A 21002-nucleotide genomic window follows, 5' to 3' on the forward strand; every position below is an offset into this window, starting at 1 on the left:
TATGTGTGGGGAGAAAACAAAGTTAAAACAGAGTCTACTGACTCTTCATCAGACCCAGGGTCTTAGCAATTTCTCTTTATAAGTTCTTCAAGTACTTAAGATTGACTTGTCTTGTTAATCTTAATATTATTAGCTGTTAGCACCACTCCACTGGTTTGATATGCAATAGAAATCTTTCATTAAATTGAGCGAGAGTAAGATTTAAAAGGAGCAAAACTTCTGAGAATACCTGAACTTCCAGGAAAAAGCACAAAACATCTTTAACTCCATAAAAATTAGATGTAATAAGTCAGGACATAATTTTAAAAATTCTGAAAAAAATTCTCTGAAAATCCAGAATGCTTCTAGGAATTTGGTTTGAAAATAAGTAGAAAAAAGTAACAATATAAAAATATTAAATCAGTTTTGGAATGGGAGAGGGGTATGTGCAAATAGATTTCCAAGTATAAGATGATTGTAATGACCTACCTGAGTTTTGCTGAAATGGTACATAATATTTATAACTGTGAAAGGAGTAAGATGATAATTTTTTGCATGATAATTGACCTAAAACAAAAATGATTAAAAAATTAGCCATTTTCATGTTGTTTAAACGAGATATTTAGTATAAATGCATACATTTTCAAAAGAGGCTTATAGTATGCTCTTGCTTCAAGTTGCACCTTCACCCCACGCCCCCCCCCCCCCCCCCCCACCCGGATTGATAAAAATTAAACTGTGTTAAATCAAAATGTGTTAAGGCCAGCTTCCTCAAATTAAGTTGACATTTCCAATTTAATGTCATTACCTTCCTCCCTAGCCCTCCCTGTCCACTGGAGTTACCTCCCTTCTATTCTTTATTCCTCATTCTAGCTTCGCTCCCTTCTGCTATCGCTTCCCTTGCCCACCCTTAACATAGCCTCGTTTCCCCTATTCTTTAAGTTTAGGCTGCTCCTTTGACATTAAAGCTATCCTCATCTCCTAACTGTGGTTCTGAAATATTACTGAAGGTCCTCACCTAATAGTAGAAGTAAGTACCCAAGTCCATCAGTCCAATAATATGGTGAATCAACTTTTAAAAATATTTTAAAATCTACCAATTTGTGTCTTGAACATGATAAATGATTGAACTTCCACAGCTTTCTGCTGTAGCAAATTACAAAGGTTCACCACGCTGAGTGAGGAAAATTCCTTATCTCAACTTGCCCAGCCCTTATTCTGTAACTATGTCCTCCAGTTTTAAACTCAGCAACAAGGGAAATGATTATATCCACATCTACCCTGTTGCATTCTTTAAGAATTTTGTAAGTTTCAATGAGATCACTGCATATTCTTCAAAACACTGGAAAATACAGGCCTAGTTTCTTTAAACTCTTTTTTTTAAGACAATACCACCACCCCAGTGATTAGTCTGGTGAATTTCCATTGTTCTACTCCAGTATGGCCACTTCACCCTCCCCCTAGTTAAGGAGATTACTGTACACAATACTCCACCTGCTGTCTCACCAAGTTTCTACACAATTTCAGCAAGACATTTTTAATTCTGTATGCAAATCTATTTACAATAAAGGCTAACATCATTTACCGTCCAAGAAATCTTCACAACTGAAGATGAAAAATCATTGATTTTGCAACAAATTACATTTAAGTGTTGGTTTTTAATGTAAGAGAACAGTCCAAACACTTCATAAGTCATTTGCTATGTAAATAATTTCAAGACATTATGATAGGTGACAAAATAAATCAATTTCCCTTCTTTTTGCTCTCCTGCCCTGTAAGTGCAAAAACATTTCACTGAAAAATTTCAAAAGGCCACAAGCCTTTGCCAAATCAATAATTCTTTAAATCAACAGCCTAAATAAAATCATAGCTAGTCAAGGTAGGCATGCTGAAGAATCACTTGATAGCAAATCAGGAGTGGGAAATATTGGTGTGTTCTCATTTCCAGAATCCAGAGTGGATGAGCTGTAAGCAGTAGTTACCTAATTTAGTATTATTAGGTAATCAAACCCTTCTATTTCCAATATGAATAGTTTAATGCTGTACGAAGTGGTGTCCTTACTTCATAGGCATTACAGAAACCAGCAAATGACATATCCTTCCAAATGATAGTACAGGCAAATAACATCAGGAATCCTATGAAGGATTTTGACCTATTTTGCAATACTACAATGATTTGTATTTAGCAACTGTATAAAGAATAATCCTAATTCTGATTAGGGATCTCAAGCAGAAACTGAAAATTCAAACTCTTCGCAGCAAGTGCTCTTGTACAAAAGCTTTTATGTAAATCAAAATACAAAGGCTAGGAACTTTCATTTCAATCCTCTTAATAAATCTTTTTCTTTCCCTCTTCCCAAAATTTCATACCTGGCATTGACGCCGAAAAACAATACAGGGATGAGCCAACACATTTTCTGTGAAGAGACTTTAAACAAAAAAGTACAATTAGATAAAGTACTAAGCAAAAGAATATTTTACTAGTGTTCCGATAGACTAGTCCAGACAAAAGCAGATGAGAAATAACATTATTAAATTTACATCTAAATACAATCCAAATGTAACACGACTAGGTTATAATTTTCTTACCTGAAAATCAATCATACCAAATTAGATGCTTATCAAAGAACCATAACAACAACACACCCTGGAATCCACATTTTCCCCCTGAAATGATATTAATGTTTTATGATTTTCCAATACACACAGCAGTGTCTTCTATTTTGCTCTTTCTAGTCGATAACTAACAGAATCAGCTCATTCTTTCACAACTCTTATCATAAGACTCACATCCAGCAGAGCATATAATGTTGTGACGGCTCGCATTACTAATTGTTTGAGAACTTTTATCCAAAGGATTGCAAAAGTTGGTTAAATTTTGATTATAGGAGAAATATCTTGCTTTCTTTCCTAAAATAATGTGTACTAAGGAACACTTAAAAACAAAATGACACTCGCCACTTAAACTTGTAACAAACATACAAACAAGGAACAAGAGTAGGCCTCATGGCCTTTTGAGCCTGCTCCATCATTCAATAAGATCATGGCTTATCTGATTTTAACCTCAACTCTATATTTTTGCATATCCCTGGAAATCCTTCCTTCTATCGGATTTAAAACATGTAAAGATTTTGTCTCTGCAGTCTTTTGAGGAAGAGAATTCCAAAGACTTCTAACTCTCAGAAGAAAATAGGTTTCTGCTTTAAATTGGCACCCCCTTATTTTATTAAACTACAAGCCCTAGTTCTAGATTCTCCTACAAGAGGAAACATACTTTCAACATGTGACTTCTGGTTAACAAGCAGGTACATGTCTAAGACAATTGTTGTCTGAAATATGGTTATTTTGTTTGGAATTCAGTTGGGGTGTAGCCTGTGAACAGTTAAAACCTCATCCACCTATACCACTTATCCAAGAAATCTTTCACAGGATCCTGCGAGAGCGCTGAAAGTCTAAAACAGCTGTTCTCACAGAGAGCTGCTGGAAAACTTACTCTAAACTTTTCGAATGGACTATTTTTTTTTAAATTCCAGTAAAATGCACATGTCTGGTGATTGCCATCTACTGAAAGCAGCTGGACCATTTCATACTCTACCCCTGCCCCTTCAAGAACTAAACAATCATGTAGTCAAAGTGACTTTCTCTAAACAAAAAAAACCTCTACAATAAAGCTGCCATATTTCTTAAATTTGTAAATATTGGGATTATTTAGAAATGCAAATATTTATACACTCATATGGGTCCCCCACAAACCCCAAGAGAAGAAGATGGGAAAACAAAAATAAGGCAAGTAGCCAAACAAGAGAATGGACAGCTATGCACACCCTACGATGTCTTCCTCAGGTCAGAGAGGAAGGTGAAAATGATATCGAAAGCCTCAGTATTTCTACTGTTGAAAAAAAGCCTTGATTAAGCCATGTTTTAATAATAAATCAATATATTTGTGTTAATCTGATAGAGAAATCTGGTACGAGATGAAAATGTGTTGCTGGAAAAGCGCAGCATCCAAGGAGCAGGAGAATCGACGTTTCAGGCATGAGCCCTTCTTCAGGAATGAGGAAAGTGTGTCCAGCAGGCTAAGATAAAAAGGTAGGGAGGAGGGACTTGGGGGAGGGGCGTTGGAAATGTGATAGGTGGAAGGAGGTCAAGGTGAGGGTGATAGGCCAGAGTGGGGGTGGGGGCGGAGAGGTCAGGAAGAAGATTGCAGGTTAGGAAGGCGGTGCTGAGTTCGAGGGATTTGACTGAGACAAGGTGGGAGGAGGGGAAATGAGGAAACTGGAGAAATCCGAGTTCATCCCTTGTGATTGGAGGGTTCCTAGGCGGAAGATGAGGCGCTCTTCCTCCAACCATCGTGTTGCTATGGTCTGGCAATGGAGGAGTCCAAGGACCTGCATGTCCTTGGTGGAGTGGGAGGGGGAGTTGAAGTGTTGAGCCACGGGGTGGTCCGGTTGGTTGGTCTGGGTGTCCCAGAGGTGTTCTCTGAAATGTTGGGGCCCATGCGGGTACCCATGGCTACTCCTTTGGTTTGGTGGAAGTGGGAGGACACCCGGACCAACCAACCCAATCACCCCATGGCTCAACACTTCAACTCCCCCTCCCACTACACCAAAGACATGCAGGTCCTTGGACTCCTCCATCGCCAGACCATAGCAACATGACGGTTGGAGGAAGAGTGCCTCGGAATCCTCCAACCACAAGGGATGAACTCGGATTTCTCCAGTTTCCTCATTTCCCCTCCCCCCACCTTGTCTCAGTCAAATCCCTCGAACTCAGCACCGCCTTCCTAACCTGTAATCTTCTTCCTGACTTCTCCGCCCCTACCCCCACTCCGGCCTATCACCCTCACCTTGACCACCTTCCATCTATCGCATTTCCAACTCCCCTCCCCCAAGTCCCTACCTTTGATCTTAGCCTGCTGGACACACTTTCCTCATTCCTGAAGAAGGGCTCATGCCCGAAACGTCGATTCTCCGGCTCCTTGGATGCAGCCCGACCTGCTGCGCTTTTCCAGCAACACATTTTCAGCTCTGATCTCCAGCATCTGCAGTCCTCACTTTCCCATCAGAGAAATCTGGTCGATGATTTTTTTTTAAAATTACAAAATTATATAATAATGTGCAGAATTAGCCATATAAGTAACTGGTTACTTTGCTTTCTCTCACAGATACTGTCACAGTTGCTGAGATTTTTCCCCCAATAATTTCCATGTATGTTTCTGATTTGCTGCATCTGCAGTTCTTTTTTCTTTCATTAGAATTAGCTTTGGTGGTAACAGAATAAACATTCAAATAAATGATGTGACTAGTGAGACTACATAGGGAGATACAACACTCCAACCTCAGTTGCTACAATAATGTTTCAAAGATGTAAATACAAAAACATCTTTAGTTATTTTCAGCGAAGCACATTGTTGGACTATGAGCAAACTTCAGCTTATGGCAACAAGTCTGAAAAGCTTTAGTACCGTACCTTGCAAGGCCAACACCGAACCCTGCAAATCTATTTAACTGATCTGTAACAAAAAAGAACCAAGAGAAAATATTACCACAATTGATTTTGTAAACTACATGCAACACCTACTATATTTGTCAGTTTTATTCTTCTCCCAGATCTAATAAATTAAATTTGTTTCATCATGACAACATTGGCTAAGTGTTTAAAAATATAATAATGAAACCAAAATAACTTCAAAATCCAGGAAATTTTCAATAGTGTCAATATTGATAGCATTTTATTAGTGTTGCATTCTGTTAAAGTTTACACTTATATTGTCATGACACACCCAATTTTCATAAAAAAGATATTTGATTTTTGGCTTAATGTGCCTTTTACAAATCTTAACAATACATGCACATGGCATTTAACTAATGCAGGTAGATATTGACTGCGCAAATACCAGATCATTCTTGCACAAGGACTGCATGTGACAAAAGCACATATATCTGAAACAAACATGCTATAAAAGAGAAGGCAAAACACAAAGGGAATACCTGGATGCTTTTTATTAGAATAAATCTTAAGATTTTCTTCGCACAAACAGCACAACTTGTATGCACATGCTGAGTAATACAGCAAAAGATTTAAAAAACCTTTCATAAATCAGAAAGTGCATAATGGAAGAGTTAATACTGAATGCTTTAATTTATGGGGTGAATAAAAACTAATACACTCTTCGAATTATATAGGATATATGGCACAGAAACAAAATACTTAGCCCAAACCAGTCCATGCCATGTTTATGCTCAACTCTAGGCATCTTCCCTCGTTAATGACCTAAATCTATAATCATAATTATCCATCTTCTTCTCCCTCATGCTTACCCTATCTGGGGAGGAAGTGTTTTTGTCACTGGTCAACAATATAGACAAAAACTCTGTGGACAGATGATGAAATTTGAATTCAACGAAATTACAAAAAAAAAGTTAGCTTAATGGTGTGCATGAAACCATTGTTGATTATTGTAAAAGCTTATCCTGGTTGTACAATTATCCTGGTTGACTAGTAATCTTTAAGGACATCTAGACTGGCCTAAATTAGCATCCAGATGCACAGTACAACACATTAATGGTTGCCTCAAATATCTTTTGAAACAGCTAAGCAAGCAACTCAGTTGTGTCTAACTACTATCACCAAGTCAGTTAAAAGGAATTAAACTGGCCAAACCATCCTGGCATTGACCACAGCACCAGAAATAACTATGGCATCCTCAACCACATCACCACTGCAAAGTACTCCTTAAGATCGAAGGGCAGAGACCAAAGTTGGAAGAGTTGTCCCAAAGCAACCTTATAGAAAATATCCCAGACAATCATCTCTGGACATACATGATTGGAAGTAATTTGATGTCTGTAGTAGTTAGTGATCTATCTGCTCCTTGTTCTTCAGTGATACATAAAATCAGACATATTGATTTAGAAAGGAGTGTTATTTCAAATATACTGGGCATGTCCAGCAACGGGGGCAGCACAACGGTAGACAGTCTGGAGGGTCTATCATTGGACATCCTTAACATCAACTTTAATCCCATGAAGTCTTGTACTTGGGTAAGGAACTTCTTGCAGATTACAATCCACCACTCCCCAGATTAGCTAATGAATCTTTTCTACCCAATGTTGAATAGCAGATGAAGAATATACTGAGGGTGGAAAGAGCACAGAAAATAGCCTGGATGAGGGATTTGAACATACATCACCAAGAGCAGTTTGGCTACCAGCACTACTGAACTATCTGGCTGGATCCGAAAGTCTACTGCTGATAGTCTGGGTCTGCAGGAGGTGATAAGGTAATGTAACAGGGAAAACATATTTGGCCATGCTGCTAACAATCTACCAATAGCAGGTGCACCTTTACATGACACTATCTATAAGAAAGATAACTGCACAGATCTTTGTGGAAACCATGTCCTACCTCTACATTGAGGATACCCTCTATCATGTTGTGTGGCACTCCACTCTACTATATGGGATATATTGAACAGGTCCAGCAAATCATGGAGGACACTGATGAGGCACTACATGCCACCAGAAGCAGAATTGTATTCAACCACAATCTACAACTTCACAGTCTGGGTTATCCTCTGGTCTATCATTACTATCAAGCCAAGGGATTGAACTCTGGTTCAATGGAGATTACAGAAGAGCAGGCCAGGACTAACGCTAGGCATACCCAAAACCGGGGAGGCAACTTGTTGAAACTATAATCACAGGACCAATTGCACACCAAACAATATAAACAACATGCAGTAGACAGCTAAGCAATGCCTCAACCAAAGGATTAGACCTAAACACTGCAATTGTGCCACATCCAGTCATGAATGGCAGTGAACAATTAAACAACAAGAAAGAGGCTCCACAAATATCTCCCACTCCTTAAATTGATGAGAGAGCTCAACACATCTACGTAAAAGAAAAGGCTGAGGCATTTGCAAGCACATTTAGTCATGAAGTGTCAAGTGGATGATCCGTGTCCTAAGATCCTAACCAGAGATAATCAATTTTCAGACAATTCGATTCACTCCACATGATATCAAGAAATGGCTGTAAGTATTGGATATGACAAAAGCTATGGGCCCTGACAACATTCCAACAATAGTACTGAAGATGCAAGTTCCAGAATTAGCCACATCCTCAAACAAGCAGTTCCAGTTCAGCTACAACACTCAGCAATGTGCAAAATTGCAAAAGCCAATTAGAGGTTTAAATTTACTCTCAATCACCTGAGAAGTAATAGACGGACTCATCAACTGCATTAGCAAACAACACTTCAAAACAATAACCTGCTCAGTGACAGTTAATTCTATTCTGACAGGCTTACTCGGCACCTGACTTTATTACAGCCTTGTTCCGATGATGGATCAAAAGCTGAACTCAAGAGGGGAACAGACAGTGACTGCTCTTGACATCAAGGCAGCGTTTGAGTTTGGGGAACAAGCCCACCAACAATTTCAAGAATTCTAGCAAACTACTGAAGTCAATGGGAATCAGGAGAAAACTCTCCAATGGATGGAGTCAGACCTAGCACAAAGAAAGAAGCAGCCACAGGGCATCACTGCGAGAGTTCCTCAGGGTAGATATTTTCTAATCAACCTGTTCAGAGATGCTATCCCACACCATGGAAGCAAGTAGGAATTGAATCTAGGCCTTCTACCTCAGGGGTAGACTACCACTGCATCATTAGGGTCCCAATGTACCTTTGGGAAATGATTTGTGAAGAATCATTAACTCTATAGAAGAAAACCCAGACATCTAGTGCAAATAACTGAGTAGCTGCAGGACACTTGTTTTCAAAATAACCTTGATCAGCATTAGTGAATACTGATTTGCTAGACTAAGATTCAAACTTGCAAAACAGTGTATTAACACACCCACTACTGGCACAATAACCACCACTTGTGTTTATACAATAAAAGTAAACAGTAAAGTTGCCGTGTCCCTAATGTGCAAGCTTAAGCGGATTCCCAGGATAGTTTTGTCAGGTATTGATGATCTTGAGTTATGTTAAATACTTGAGGAGCTCTGCTTTTGAAAATGTAATGGAAGATTAGTCCTTTCCTTAGACTTCTCTAGCTTAATTTACTGAGGCTCACCACATGCATTTCTTATCAAGTTAGGTTTGTACATAGCCTACCTTAAAGCAATGCTCTAGGATAGCTAGTTTTTTTCCATGTTGCTCTATTTGTGTTTACATTGATTATTCAACTTCAATTCCAAAAACTTGGTCCTCGTCTACTTTGTCCTATTTTCAAAATAACGACTGTTTCTTATCATTCAAATCAAACTGGATCTGTTGCCTTAATGTTGATTTTACCCTACATTCATTAATTTTCTTCAGATTACACATCCTCAGTGCTCAAACTTCACGCCCTCTCATTCGAAGGATGAATGAAAAAAAAAGGGGTTTTTTTGTTGTATTTCATATCCTTCCATGTTCCAATGTTAAACTCAACCAAGCCTGCTCCAAGGATGTATTTTTGGACAAATGTTGATAATCCCTCTGTCACTGCTTTGCTATTGATGTTATGGTCAACAGTTGTCAAATGTTTGCTGCTATTTCTATTAGTTCTGATTTGAAAGATTCTCATTCATTACAATTTTGAAATGATGGCAACTTAACATTTTTTACTCTAACTCAAATATGTAACTTGTATTCCTTAAATATGTAACTTGGGCAGCACCACGGCTAAGTGTTTAGCACTGCTGCCTCACAGCACCAGGGACCCTGGTTTGATTTCAGCCTCAGGTGACTGTCTATGTGGAGCTTGCACATTCTCCCAGTGTCTGCATGGGTTTCTTCCAGGTGCTCTGGTTTCTGCCCACAGTCCAAAGATGTGCAGGTTAGATGAACTGGTCATGCTAAATTGGGCAAAGTGTTCAGGGATGTGTAGGTTAGATGCATCAGTCAGGGGTAAATGTAGAGTAATATGGTAGGGTAGTGGGTCCGGGTGGTCGGTGTGGACTTGTTTAGGCCAAATGGCCTGTTTCCACACTGTATGGATTCTATGATTTTCAATCCTCCTACAATGCTTGGTGGTCTTAATGTCAAAGCCAGTAACTAATATAATGAGTCAGGTGTACAAGTCCAACTCGTCCATGATCAGTTTTCCTAAATTAATCTAGTCCAATTTGCCAGCATTTGACCCATATCCCTTTAAATCCTCCTTGTATGTATACTCATCCAGATACCTTTTAAATGCTGTAATTGTACCAGCCTCCACCATTTCCTCTGGCAGCTCATTCCATACACGCACCACCCTTTCTATGAAAAAGTTGCCTCTTGGGTCCTTTTAAATCTTTCCTCGCTCACCTTAAACCTATCCCCTCTAGTTTTGGACTCCCATCCTTGGGGAAAAGACCTTGACTATTCACCCTATCCATGCCCCTCACTATTTTATAAAATTCCTATAAGCCTCCAGTGATTAGATTACTTACAGTGTGGAAACAGGCCCTTCGGCCCAACAAGTCCACACCGACCCACCGAAGCGCAACCCACCCATACCCCTACATGTACCCGTTTTTACCTAACACTACGGGCAATTTAGCATGGCCAATTCACCTGACCTGACCTGGACTGTGGGAGGAAACCGGAGCACCCAGAGGAAACCCACGCAGACACGGGGAGAATGTGCAAACCCCACACAGTCAGTCGCCTGAGTCGGGAATTGAACCCGGGTCTCTGGCGCTGTGAGGCAGCAGTGCTAACCACTGTGCCACCGTGCCACCCACCAGGGAAAATAGCCCCAGCCTATTCAGCCTCTTCCCTATAACCCCCTCCAACCCTAGCAACATTCTTGTAAATATTTTCTGAACTTTTTCAAGTTTCACAACATCCTTCCTTTGGAAAGGAGACCAGAACTGAATGCAGTATTCCAAAAGTGGCCTAAGTAATGTCCTGTACAGCCACAACATGACTTCCCAACTTCTCTACTTAATGCACTGACTAATAAAGGCAATCATACCGTAATCCAAGTAAAAAAAAACAAACTAACCACTAACTCTAGCGGTACATTGCCATCTTGTTTATTTATCTTTATCACTATAACATTCTTCACAATAAGCACTGTTGCTTCACCTGGATTTCTCAATTTTGCTTTTATCGGAGGTAAATGACAAAGATCTACCTAAATCCTTTGTATTCTTCACACTGACAACAGTTCAAAGGAAGGTAGCAATCCCACTGAGCTAGGAACTTGCATATTCAAACTAATGACAGCTTCTACCCCTTCATTCGCTTGTAAGGCATCCAGGCATACAACAACTCTGCAGTAAGCTACAGAATAAAATGAATGGAGAGTCCTTGTGCATGAATCACGAAAAGCTAGCACCCAAGAACAGTTGGTAACAGGGAAGGCAAACAGAATGTTGGCTTTTATTTCAAAGAGAATAGAGTATTAAAGCAAGGAGGTTTTGCTTAAACTAATCAAAAGCACCAGTCAGAACACAGCTGGAATACTGTGAACAGTTTGGAGTCCATACCGCTAAGGGAAAGTATGCAGGCACTGGAGTCCAGAAAAGGTTTACTAGGCTGATACCAGGTATGGAGGGATTGTCTTCTGCACAGAGCTTATGTCTCTATTTCTTGCAATATAGAACAATTACAGCCTGTCTTATAGAAACATACTAAACCCTTAGGGACTTTGCAACTTATGAAAGGTTGTTTCCTCTTGTGCAAGAATCTAGACTCACAGGACATAATCTCATCAGGGTTGCACATTTAAAACAGAGAGCAGGAGGAACTCTGAGGATATGAATTGTGGAGAGGGTTGTTAATGCTGGGTTGCTGAATATATTCAAGGCCAATACAGACAGATTTTTAATTAGAAAATAAAAAGGGAAAAAGCAGAAAAGTAGATTTGAAAATTATCAGACCAGCCATGATCTCACAATGCTGGAACAGACTCAATGGGCTAAATGGCCTACTTCTGCTTGTGTTATATTGAAATCCACTGTCTGAAATGGTGGGAGAAACAGGAACTTGCAGATCATTTAAATATTTAGATGATCACTCAAAGTATTATTACATACAAGGCCACAGGTAGGGGTCTTGTGGCACTGCTGTAACATCCCTATCCCTAAGCAAGAAGACACCGGTTCAGGTTTCATCTGGTATAGAGATGTGTCATAACATCCCTGAACAGGTTAATTAAAAGTACCTAAAGTCTGTGGGCAAGTGCTGGAAGATGGGACGAGAGTTCACAGTTGCTTGTTGACTATCAGCTGAAAAGCTTCCTTCCATGCTATAAAATTCTACGTATGGATCGAGAAAGTTTGGTGAGACGTGGAGCCTCAGCATACAGGACTTGATGTGCTTGTTGCAAGATGTTGTCAAGGAGCAACAAGCAAATGGAGGTACAGTAGGGATCATAGCTAGATCAGTCAATGTTCCCAGAACAAACATGCAGGAACAGGAAGTAAAAGCAATGCAAGGGATTCTATGACTCCTCCAAGATACAAGAATGGAATCAGACAAGGGCAGCTCTGCTCCAGCGAGTGATTTTTTTTAAAAAGTATAACGGGAGCGTTCTGCATTGGGTCGTGAAAACCTAGTTACATCGATTACAAATCATAAGTTCTACAATACTCAGCAACCAAGAATTCTCATTCTCCGCAACTGCATGGAGAGCAAGTGGGCAAGGGATTGACGCTGGATTAGGAAAACCAAAGTCACTAAAAACTTTGGCCGCCCGCACATCACCGAAATAACCAGGAAATAAACAGGAGCCAGGCTGACCACACCCTAGCCCCTCCTACAACATCGCAGCGGAACAAAAACTGACTGCGGCTCAGGTGAGACGAGCAGGCCATTTTCCTGCCTGTACCGTGCCAGGACCCTGGACTGCAGGCTCTGATACCACTGACTTGTTGCCGGGGCGCCAACGCTGCCTGAAACTTGACAGTAAATACTCGCCAGTGGATCCAGCCCCTGTTTCTGGAGCAGCTGGTGTCGTCGCCGTCGCCGCCGCTTGCCTTTCCCCCCAAGGCCCAGCGGGCGGAGCCCGGTACCGGCTCTCGGATGCCCAGGGATCGCTGCAGTCCCATGACCTTGTCGGCATCCCATATTCGCCCGCAGCCGCCGGCACATCCTCACAACCCCGAGCCTCCAGGCCCTCGCTGAAATTCTGCGGCCGCCGGGAATACATCAAAGTCGAGGCGGTAACGGTTAAAACGGCCAAAAGGATAGTGACCCGGGAGGCTGAGTGAGAACACTCAACAACAGGAAATTACATCATCACCGAATATCGCGCTTAGGCACAATGAACACTGGGATTTGTAGTCCGGGCAGCCTGCGGTCAGTACCATAGTGGGGGGAGGGGAATGCAACATGGGGTGGGGCCTGGGTGGTCTCCCAGCCGAATGTCTGAGTTCTCTTAGAACAGAATAAAAGCATAGAATCCCTACACTGTGGGAGCAGGCCATTCAGCCCAAGCCTTTATCCCCATCGCTAATCCATCTAGTTTGTACATCACTGAACACTATTGGCAATTTAGCATCGCCAATCCACCTAACCTGCAAATCTTTAGATTGTGGAATGAAGTTGGAACACCCAGAGAGAAGCACACAGACAAGGGGACAATGTGCAAACTCCACACAGTCACTTGAGGCTGGAATTGAACCAGAGTCCCTCATGTTGTGAGGCAGTAGTGTTGACCACTGAGACACTGCTGCTCTTAAGCTAGCTCAGCTCTTAAGTCCACATTGTTGCCCTTATTTAAGTTTCAATCATTCTATGAATTACTTATCCAGGCTACTACTACCACTCTGCTCAATGTTTTCTTGTATATTTTGCCCCACATTGTGATTATAGTTAGGAAGGCTATAGTTAATTCCTCCCATTCCTCATCTCCAACCAAATCAATTCTACATCCTGAAGCAAAGTCATCTCTAACTATCCTTGATTAACAGTGCTATCTACCTTTACCCAGCATTTTATTGTTCTTGACTGTCATATCAGCCTCAAAATTCAGGATCTAGTCCTTGTTATCCTGAACCCATGTTTCTGTGATGTTTATCAGACTGTGTTTGTTTATTTCTGAGTGTACTATCAATTAATTTACTCTGTTATAAATTCTGTGTTTTCAGATTCAGTGTTTAATTTTGTTTTTGATATCTTTGTAACATCCAGTCTTGATTGTTTGTGTATTCCTAGGTTTTTTTTTGCTCTCCACCCTTCTGCCATTCTCTGACCCACATTTCCCACATTGCTATTTTCCTCCCTTGCCTTATTCCACCTTGTGATACACCACACCTTTCCACATTTAATTCTTTGCTTCCACTATTGAGTTAAAGTCACTATCTATTTTTCTAGTTTGCAATTTTCAGTAACACTGGCCCCAGCACAGTTCAGGTATAGACCAGCCCAATGGTATAGCCCCCATTTTTCCAGGTACTGGTACTGATGACTCACAAACCAGAACCCACTTCTCTCACACCAATCTTTCAGCCACATATTCATCACTTGAATTTTATGTACCCTATCTCAATTTGCATGTGCCCTATGTTATTCAGGTAATAATCCAGAAATTATAATCCTTGAGGTTCTGCTTTTCAATTTAATGCCTAGCTCCTCATTCTCTATGCAGAACCTCTTTCTTAGATCTACCTATGTTGTTGGTGCCTACATTGGCCATAACCATTGGATCCTACCCTTCTCACTGCAGGTTTCTTTCCAGACCTGAGCAGATGTTCCAAACCCTGAAAGTGGGCAAGAAACACAGCCATCTTGCTTCTCACACTTTGCTACAGAGAACAGTGTCAGTCCTGCTTACTATGCTATCCCCTATACCTTGTTGCTTCCTTCAATCAATGGCTTCCTGTACCATTGTTGGTTGCATAATATCCTGCAGCAACAGCTCCATCCAAACAGGCTGAGTAAACCTAAATCCTATTGACCAATTGCAGAGGTTCACATACCTGCCCTCTGGGTCCCCTTCTCTGCGTGACAGGAGTCACATCCTCTTGTTCCTGACTACTGACCAGACAAGAATACTCTATCATAGGTGAGTGCAGTGCTGAAAAAGCACAGCTGCTCATAAGCCTTAAACGTTGATTCTCCTGCTCCTCGGATGCTGCCTGACCAGTTATGCTTTTCCAGCACCATACTCTTTGACTCTAATCTCCAGCATCTGAGGTCTTCACTTCCTCCTACTATATAGGTGATGTGACTGCCTCCTGGTACAAGCACTTCAGGTAACTGTCCCCTCCCTGGATGCATCACAGTGTCTGTTGTTCATACTCTAGCTCTTACATTCTGAGCTGAAGCCTTTTAAAATTTAGATGCTTACGGCAGATGTGTTTGCCTTGTGTCAGAAGGGTATCCAGAAGTTCCCACATGCTACAGCCTTGACACATCACCTGTGTTGCCATTGTAAAGACTGTACGTTTTTCAGTAATTTTGATTGTGGATAAAAATGGGATAAGGATTGTTTGAAAAACTAAGGACTGTGCAAATGATACTGCACTTTTAAAAGCAAATTACCTGACACTATCAGTGTTGTGTATGCTGCTGTTTGTTCATGTAGTGGTTACTACAGACAAGCTGGAGCCAGCGGTATGTATATGAAGGGAGAGTTGGCCAGCAACAAGTAACTTATTGGTCTGTAGTGTGGTGAAGTCTTATGTCTACCAACAAATATGTGATTGGCTCCCAGGCAGCTAAAGAGCTGTCAGCATAAATGTTTGGTTAGAAGCTGTTGGACCTCTGAAAGAAGGGAGCTGTTCTTTTCCCTGCATTGTAAAAAAAAAAGACCTCAAGTCTGAAGAAAGTCAGTTTGTTTTTCCTCATCAGTTGTTGTAATCTGTGGCTGTTAACCAATAAGTCAGAGACTTCATGTGTGTGAACCAGTTGCCCTGTGCCTCTTGCAAGCAAGTGAAATTACCTGGAGGAGGAAGAATGAGGAGTGGTAGTTTTCTGAACCGAAAAGATTATCTTACCAAATCTCTGTAGACAGGGACAATAGACTGCCTTCCCAATCTATGCCTCCACCCGTGATTCTCTTTTTTTTGTGTCTAACTATATGTGTGCGTTAGGGGGAATTTTATAAGGGGGTTTGAGTTTTAACTAGACCTATATATTGATGGTTCATAATTATTTATTTGTAGATTGACTCTATTCATTTGTAAGTAATAGTAATTCTATTTAAGCACAGAAACCTGGTCTGTGCTTTCTGTTATCCTTGGTTGAAAAGACAGATAATTTTGCATTATAAAGTCTTTAACTTTTGTGACAACTCCAGGAATAGAGGGGCTTGATTTCTAGTGGGCTATTCCATTGAGAATGTAACATTATTCTAAATGAGTTTTAATTATATTATTACTTTACTTGTATTGCTTTGCATATATTTTATGAGCTTCACCTCTGATTTGTATACTGTATTAAAATTTAGAAATTTAATGACTTTACTTGCTTACCAAAGCCTCACCAAACAGTTAGCTCCTTTCTCTGTAGTAGAGCAACAACCCATTCCAGTCTCCTGTGCATCAAGCTCATAGTTGCTGCCGACTCCCACTCTGACCTTTCTGTCCTTGAGCTCCTGCAACATTATGATGCAATTCAATATTTGTCTTATAATTCTTTTCTTGTCCTATTAGCATCTTGCTTTGCGCTGAACCATCATTCCTTCTGCTATTTGATCTGTCCTATCCTCCATCCCATCACAGAACATCCTTTATGTTCTATTGATTGGAGCCCCCCTCCCCCCACTCCCCCCACCCCCCCCTGCCCCTGCCATTCTTTTCCCTACCTTGCTTAAGAAAAACTTTTGCACCTCTAAATACTATCCGTTCTGGTGAAAGACTATCAATTTGAAATATTACCTCTGTGTTTTTATCAACCAAGATTGCCAAACCTCTGGGAGTATTTACAGCATCTTCTGTTTTTATTCCAAGGGAATTGAGAGCTTTTGCCTTCACACCAAAATGGGAAAGAGAAAAATACATACCTCCTGATCATTTTCCTTTGGACTTCCCTGCAGCTTCAAAGACTGTGTTCCAAAGATTCCCAGTGTTAAACCCAAGTAGGGTTTCTTTCAGTGTGCTGAAAAATGGCTGTTTACCTGATGGGTACAAAGTTAAAAATCACACAACACCAGGTTATAGTCCAACAGGTTTAATTGAAAGCACACTAGCTTTCGGAGCGTCCCTCCGAAAGCTAGTGTGCTTCCAATTAAACCTGTTGGACTATAACCTGGTGTTGTGTGATTTTTAACTTTGTACACCCCAGTCCAATACCGGCATCTCCGAATCATACCTGATGGGTGGTTGAACAGTTATAGTACAGGAGGCCACTTTATTGCATTGTGCCACATCAACTTACTGCAAGAGTAACTTGACGAGATCCACTCTCTCGGACCTTCCCTGTGGCCCTGCAAAAATCTTTCCTCAGATAATTATCCAATTCCCTTGTAAAAGCCATGTTTGAATCTGTCTCCACCACACCTTCAGATGGTGCATTTCAGATCTAAACAACACACTATGGAAAAATATGCTTCCTTATGCCATTTGTATACTCTTTGACATCTGACAGTCTGCAGTTTCTTTGTGAATCCCATAACTTACTTTGTAGGAACATATTTGTTTTGAACCCACTCAGCTCCTCCTTGAATGCTTCCCACTGCCTAGACATTGATTTACCTTCCGTTAGCTGTTTCCAATCTACTCCAGTCAAATTACATTTCAAGCTTAGCTAAATTTGCTCAATTCAAAAATTTTACTCTTGATCTGTCTGTAAGCTCTTCTATAACTACATCCAAACGAATAATGGTCACTCTTGATAAAATGCTCTCAAACTGATGCCCCTTCCATCCACCAGATTCTTTCCTTAAAACATATGATGGAGTCCTTCAGGTCTGGATTTAGTGGTCTTTAGGATATGCAGGGAAGTTAATTAGGCCCGTGGCAGAGCATCATATTCATCTGTCTTTGACTGAATTAAGTTCTGGGCAGGCAGAGCAAGCTCTACCTCCTGCCTCTATGCCATTGAGACCTTTAACCCAACTGGGTTGCAATTATTTCAGCTCCATGCAGGTCAAAAAGAACTGGTCCATCTGACTCATTAAATAGTGCAAGCAGACTGTTACTTGCGAAGTGGAGGATTCCCTCTATGTCACTAATTGATACAGATCATGGGGAGTGGGGGGTGATTGGCTATTACTCCCAATCCCCATTGCCCCCTTCTCCACACAGCCCTCACCCCCAACAAAAACACATGTTTTCCATGGATGATTCTTCAACCTGGATGTCTAGGGTTTACTGGCAGCAGCCACAGTCTCCTTCGCGGAGCTGCCAAATTCTCAAGTTGTGAAAGTGAGTGTTGGTCCCTTAGAGGATACAACTGGGGAGTTAATGGTGGAGAACACAGAAATACAGAGTCACAAAAATAATATTTTGCTTTAATATTCAACTGCAAGTAACAAATACTGCTGAGGTTATAGCAAGGGAGGAAATAAGAACAATCATCGTAACTAGGGGAAAAGTACTGAGCAAGCTATTAGGATTGAAGACAGGCAAGTCCTGATGGGCTGATGGCCTACATTAGGGTCTTCAAGGAAGTGGCAGCAGAGATAATGGAATCATTGGTTATAATATTGCAAAGTTCTTCAGATACAGGAAACTTTCAATTAGATTGGAAAAGTTCTAATATTCAAAAGTGGAGGGAAGCAGAAAGAAGGAAAGTGAGTTTTGAGAAGATTTGTAGCTCAGGTTGAGGTTCTAGATGTAAGTTTGCTCACTGAGCTGGAAGATTTGTTTTCATTCGTTTTTTGAAAATGAACCTTCCAGCTCAGTGAGCAAACTTACATCCAGAAAGAAGGAAACTATAGACCAATTAGTTTCATGTGTGTCATTGGGAAAATGTTAGAATTCATTATTGAGGACTTAATAACGTATGTTCAGAAATGTCAAAACACAATCCATCAGAATCAACATGATTTTATGAAGGGTAAATCATGTTTGAATAACTTGCTGGAGTCCTTTGATGATGTAATAAGAAACATGGATAATAGGGATCCTATAACCTGTCCTTACTACAATCTGAAGTCCCCACCCACTTCAAGAAGACCATCATTATCTCTATGCTAAATTGGGGTAATCTAGAATGAGAGGTCAGAGTTTTAGGATAAGGGGTATATCTTGGCTTCCAGAAGGCATTTGATAAGGTGCCTTACAAAAAGTTAATATACAAGGTAAGATCATATTTGTGGTCAGGATATGGTAAACTACAGAAAGCAGAGAAAAAAAATTGTCTTTTCCTGGTTGGCAGGATGTAACTAATGGGCTGTCACAGGGTTCGGTTCTCGGGCTACTCTATTTATAAGCTGTATTATTAACTTGGGATGCAGGAATGAAAAGTATTATAGCCAAATTTGCTGTTGAGTCTCAAGTAGATAGGAATATAAATTGCGATGATGAAATAAGAAATTTACAAATGGATAGACATAGGTTAAGTGAATGGACCAAAATTTGGCAGATGAAGTTAAATGTAAGTATGAGGTTATCCATTTTGGTTGGCAGAATAGAAAGGTAATTTACTTTCTAAATGGAGAGAAACTTCAGAGTGCTTCAGTGCAGTAGGATCTGGGCATCTTCATGCATTTATCAGAGAACACTAGTTTACAAGTATAGCAGAAGGAAGGCAAATGGAATTTTGGAATTTATTCTAAAAGTAGTATAAAGTAGGGTAGTGGTGCTGCAACTACACAAGGCATTAGTGAATCTGCACCAGGTCTACTGCATACAGTTTTATTCCCTTGCTTGAGGAGGAATGTAGTTGCATTGGAAGCAGTTCCAAGCAAGTTCAGTAGACTGATTCCAGAAAATGAAGGGTTCATCTTGTGAAGAGAAAGATTGAGTAGTTTAGGCCCCTGGAGAAAGAGAGATCTAATTGAGATATATAAGATGCTAAAGGGATTGACAAAGTTGACGGAGAAAGGATGTGTTGTCATTTGAGTAATCTGGAATAAGACGTCAAAGTTTTAGGATAAGGGAGAGTAGATTTAACACAGAGATGAAGAGAAATTTATCCTCTCAAAGGATTGTGAATCTGTGACATTCACTATCCCAAAGTGTGATCTATGCTAGGACATTGAGTAAATTTAAAGAGGAGAGAAACAGATTTTTCATCTAAAAACAGTTTGAAGGGTTATGGGAAGCAGGCAGCAAAATGGAGTTGAAGCTGAGATGTGATCAATGCTGACTATTAAATGGTGGAGCATGCTCCTACGGGCTACAAAGCAAAGTTAAACAGAATCGTGAGCAACAGTACATCCCTACCTGAAAATGCATTCTATGCTCACTTTGAACAGAAGATCAGTGAACCAATATTACTTATCCCAATAGCCTCAGATGCAACTGTATTCATGGTCACCGTTGCAGATGTCAGACCAGCCCTCTTGAGAGTCAACCCATGGAAAGTGACTGGCCCAGATGAAGTCCCCAGCGTGAACTCAGATCCTATGCAGACCAGCTGGCGCAAGTATTCACAGACATCTTTAACTTCTCCTTACTATTTCAAGAAGAGCATCATCATCCCCATGCTAAAGGAAAATCATACTGCATGCTTCAATGACTGCTGCCCAGTGGCTCTGACCTCTGTAATTATGAAATGCTTCGAGAGGTTAATCATGGCTCACATCAACTCCAGCCTACCAAATTGTCTTGATTCTTTGCAATTCACCTACCAGCACAACAGGTCTACAGCAGACACCATCTGTCTGGCCCTACTCTCATTCCTGGAACATTGGATAACAAGGATACCTACTTATTGACTACAGTTCCTCCTTCAAAATCATAATTTCAAACAATCTCATATCTAAACGCCAAGACCTAGGTCTCAGCTGCCCTGCCTGTAACTGGATCCTCAACTTCCTGACCCATACATCGCAATCAGTAAGAATAGGCGACAATACCTCCTCCACCATAATCTTCCACTCCAGTGCCCTGAAAAGCTGTGTACTCAGTCCTCAAATATATTCCTTTTCCACTCAAGACTGTGTGGCCAAATTCTGTTCCAACTCCATTTACAAGTTTGCTGAC

The 21002-nt window shown here is 40.6% G+C and overlaps 2 protein-coding genes across 3 annotated transcripts in view; one reads left to right on the forward strand and one right to left on the reverse strand.

The window, feature by feature from the left end:
• Nucleotides 1–13193, reverse strand: part of slc25a46 (solute carrier family 25 member 46) — a 30796-nt gene extending 17603 nt beyond the window's left edge. Inside the window, exons 1-4 of the mRNA XM_043710495.2 lie at nucleotides 12883–13193; nucleotides 5449–5491; nucleotides 2350–2407; nucleotides 469–546 (exon numbers count right to left, since the gene is read on the reverse strand). Of these exons, the coding sequence (XP_043566430.2) occupies nucleotides 469–546; nucleotides 2350–2407; nucleotides 5449–5491; nucleotides 12883–13114 (411 nt within the window). The 5' untranslated portion in view covers nucleotides 13115–13193. The remainder of the gene's footprint in view (nucleotides 1–468; nucleotides 547–2349; nucleotides 2408–5448; nucleotides 5492–12882) is intronic.
• The window catches only part of tmem232 (transmembrane protein 232), a 137400-nt gene continuing 129466 nt past the window's right edge, over nucleotides 13069–21002 (forward strand). For both annotated transcript variants that reach the window (XM_087998699.1, XM_043710462.2), the window contains exon 1: nucleotides 13069–13263. The gene's annotated coding sequence lies outside the window, so the exon portion shown is untranslated. The remainder of the gene's footprint in view (nucleotides 13264–21002) is intronic.

The sequence above is a fragment of the Chiloscyllium plagiosum genome, unplaced genomic scaffold (genome assembly GCF_037043375.1).
Source record: "Chiloscyllium plagiosum isolate Xiang-an unplaced genomic scaffold, Cpla_swu_hap1 HiC_scaffold_2, whole genome shotgun sequence".
Lineage (NCBI taxonomy): Eukaryota > Metazoa > Chordata > Chondrichthyes > Orectolobiformes > Hemiscylliidae > Chiloscyllium > Chiloscyllium plagiosum.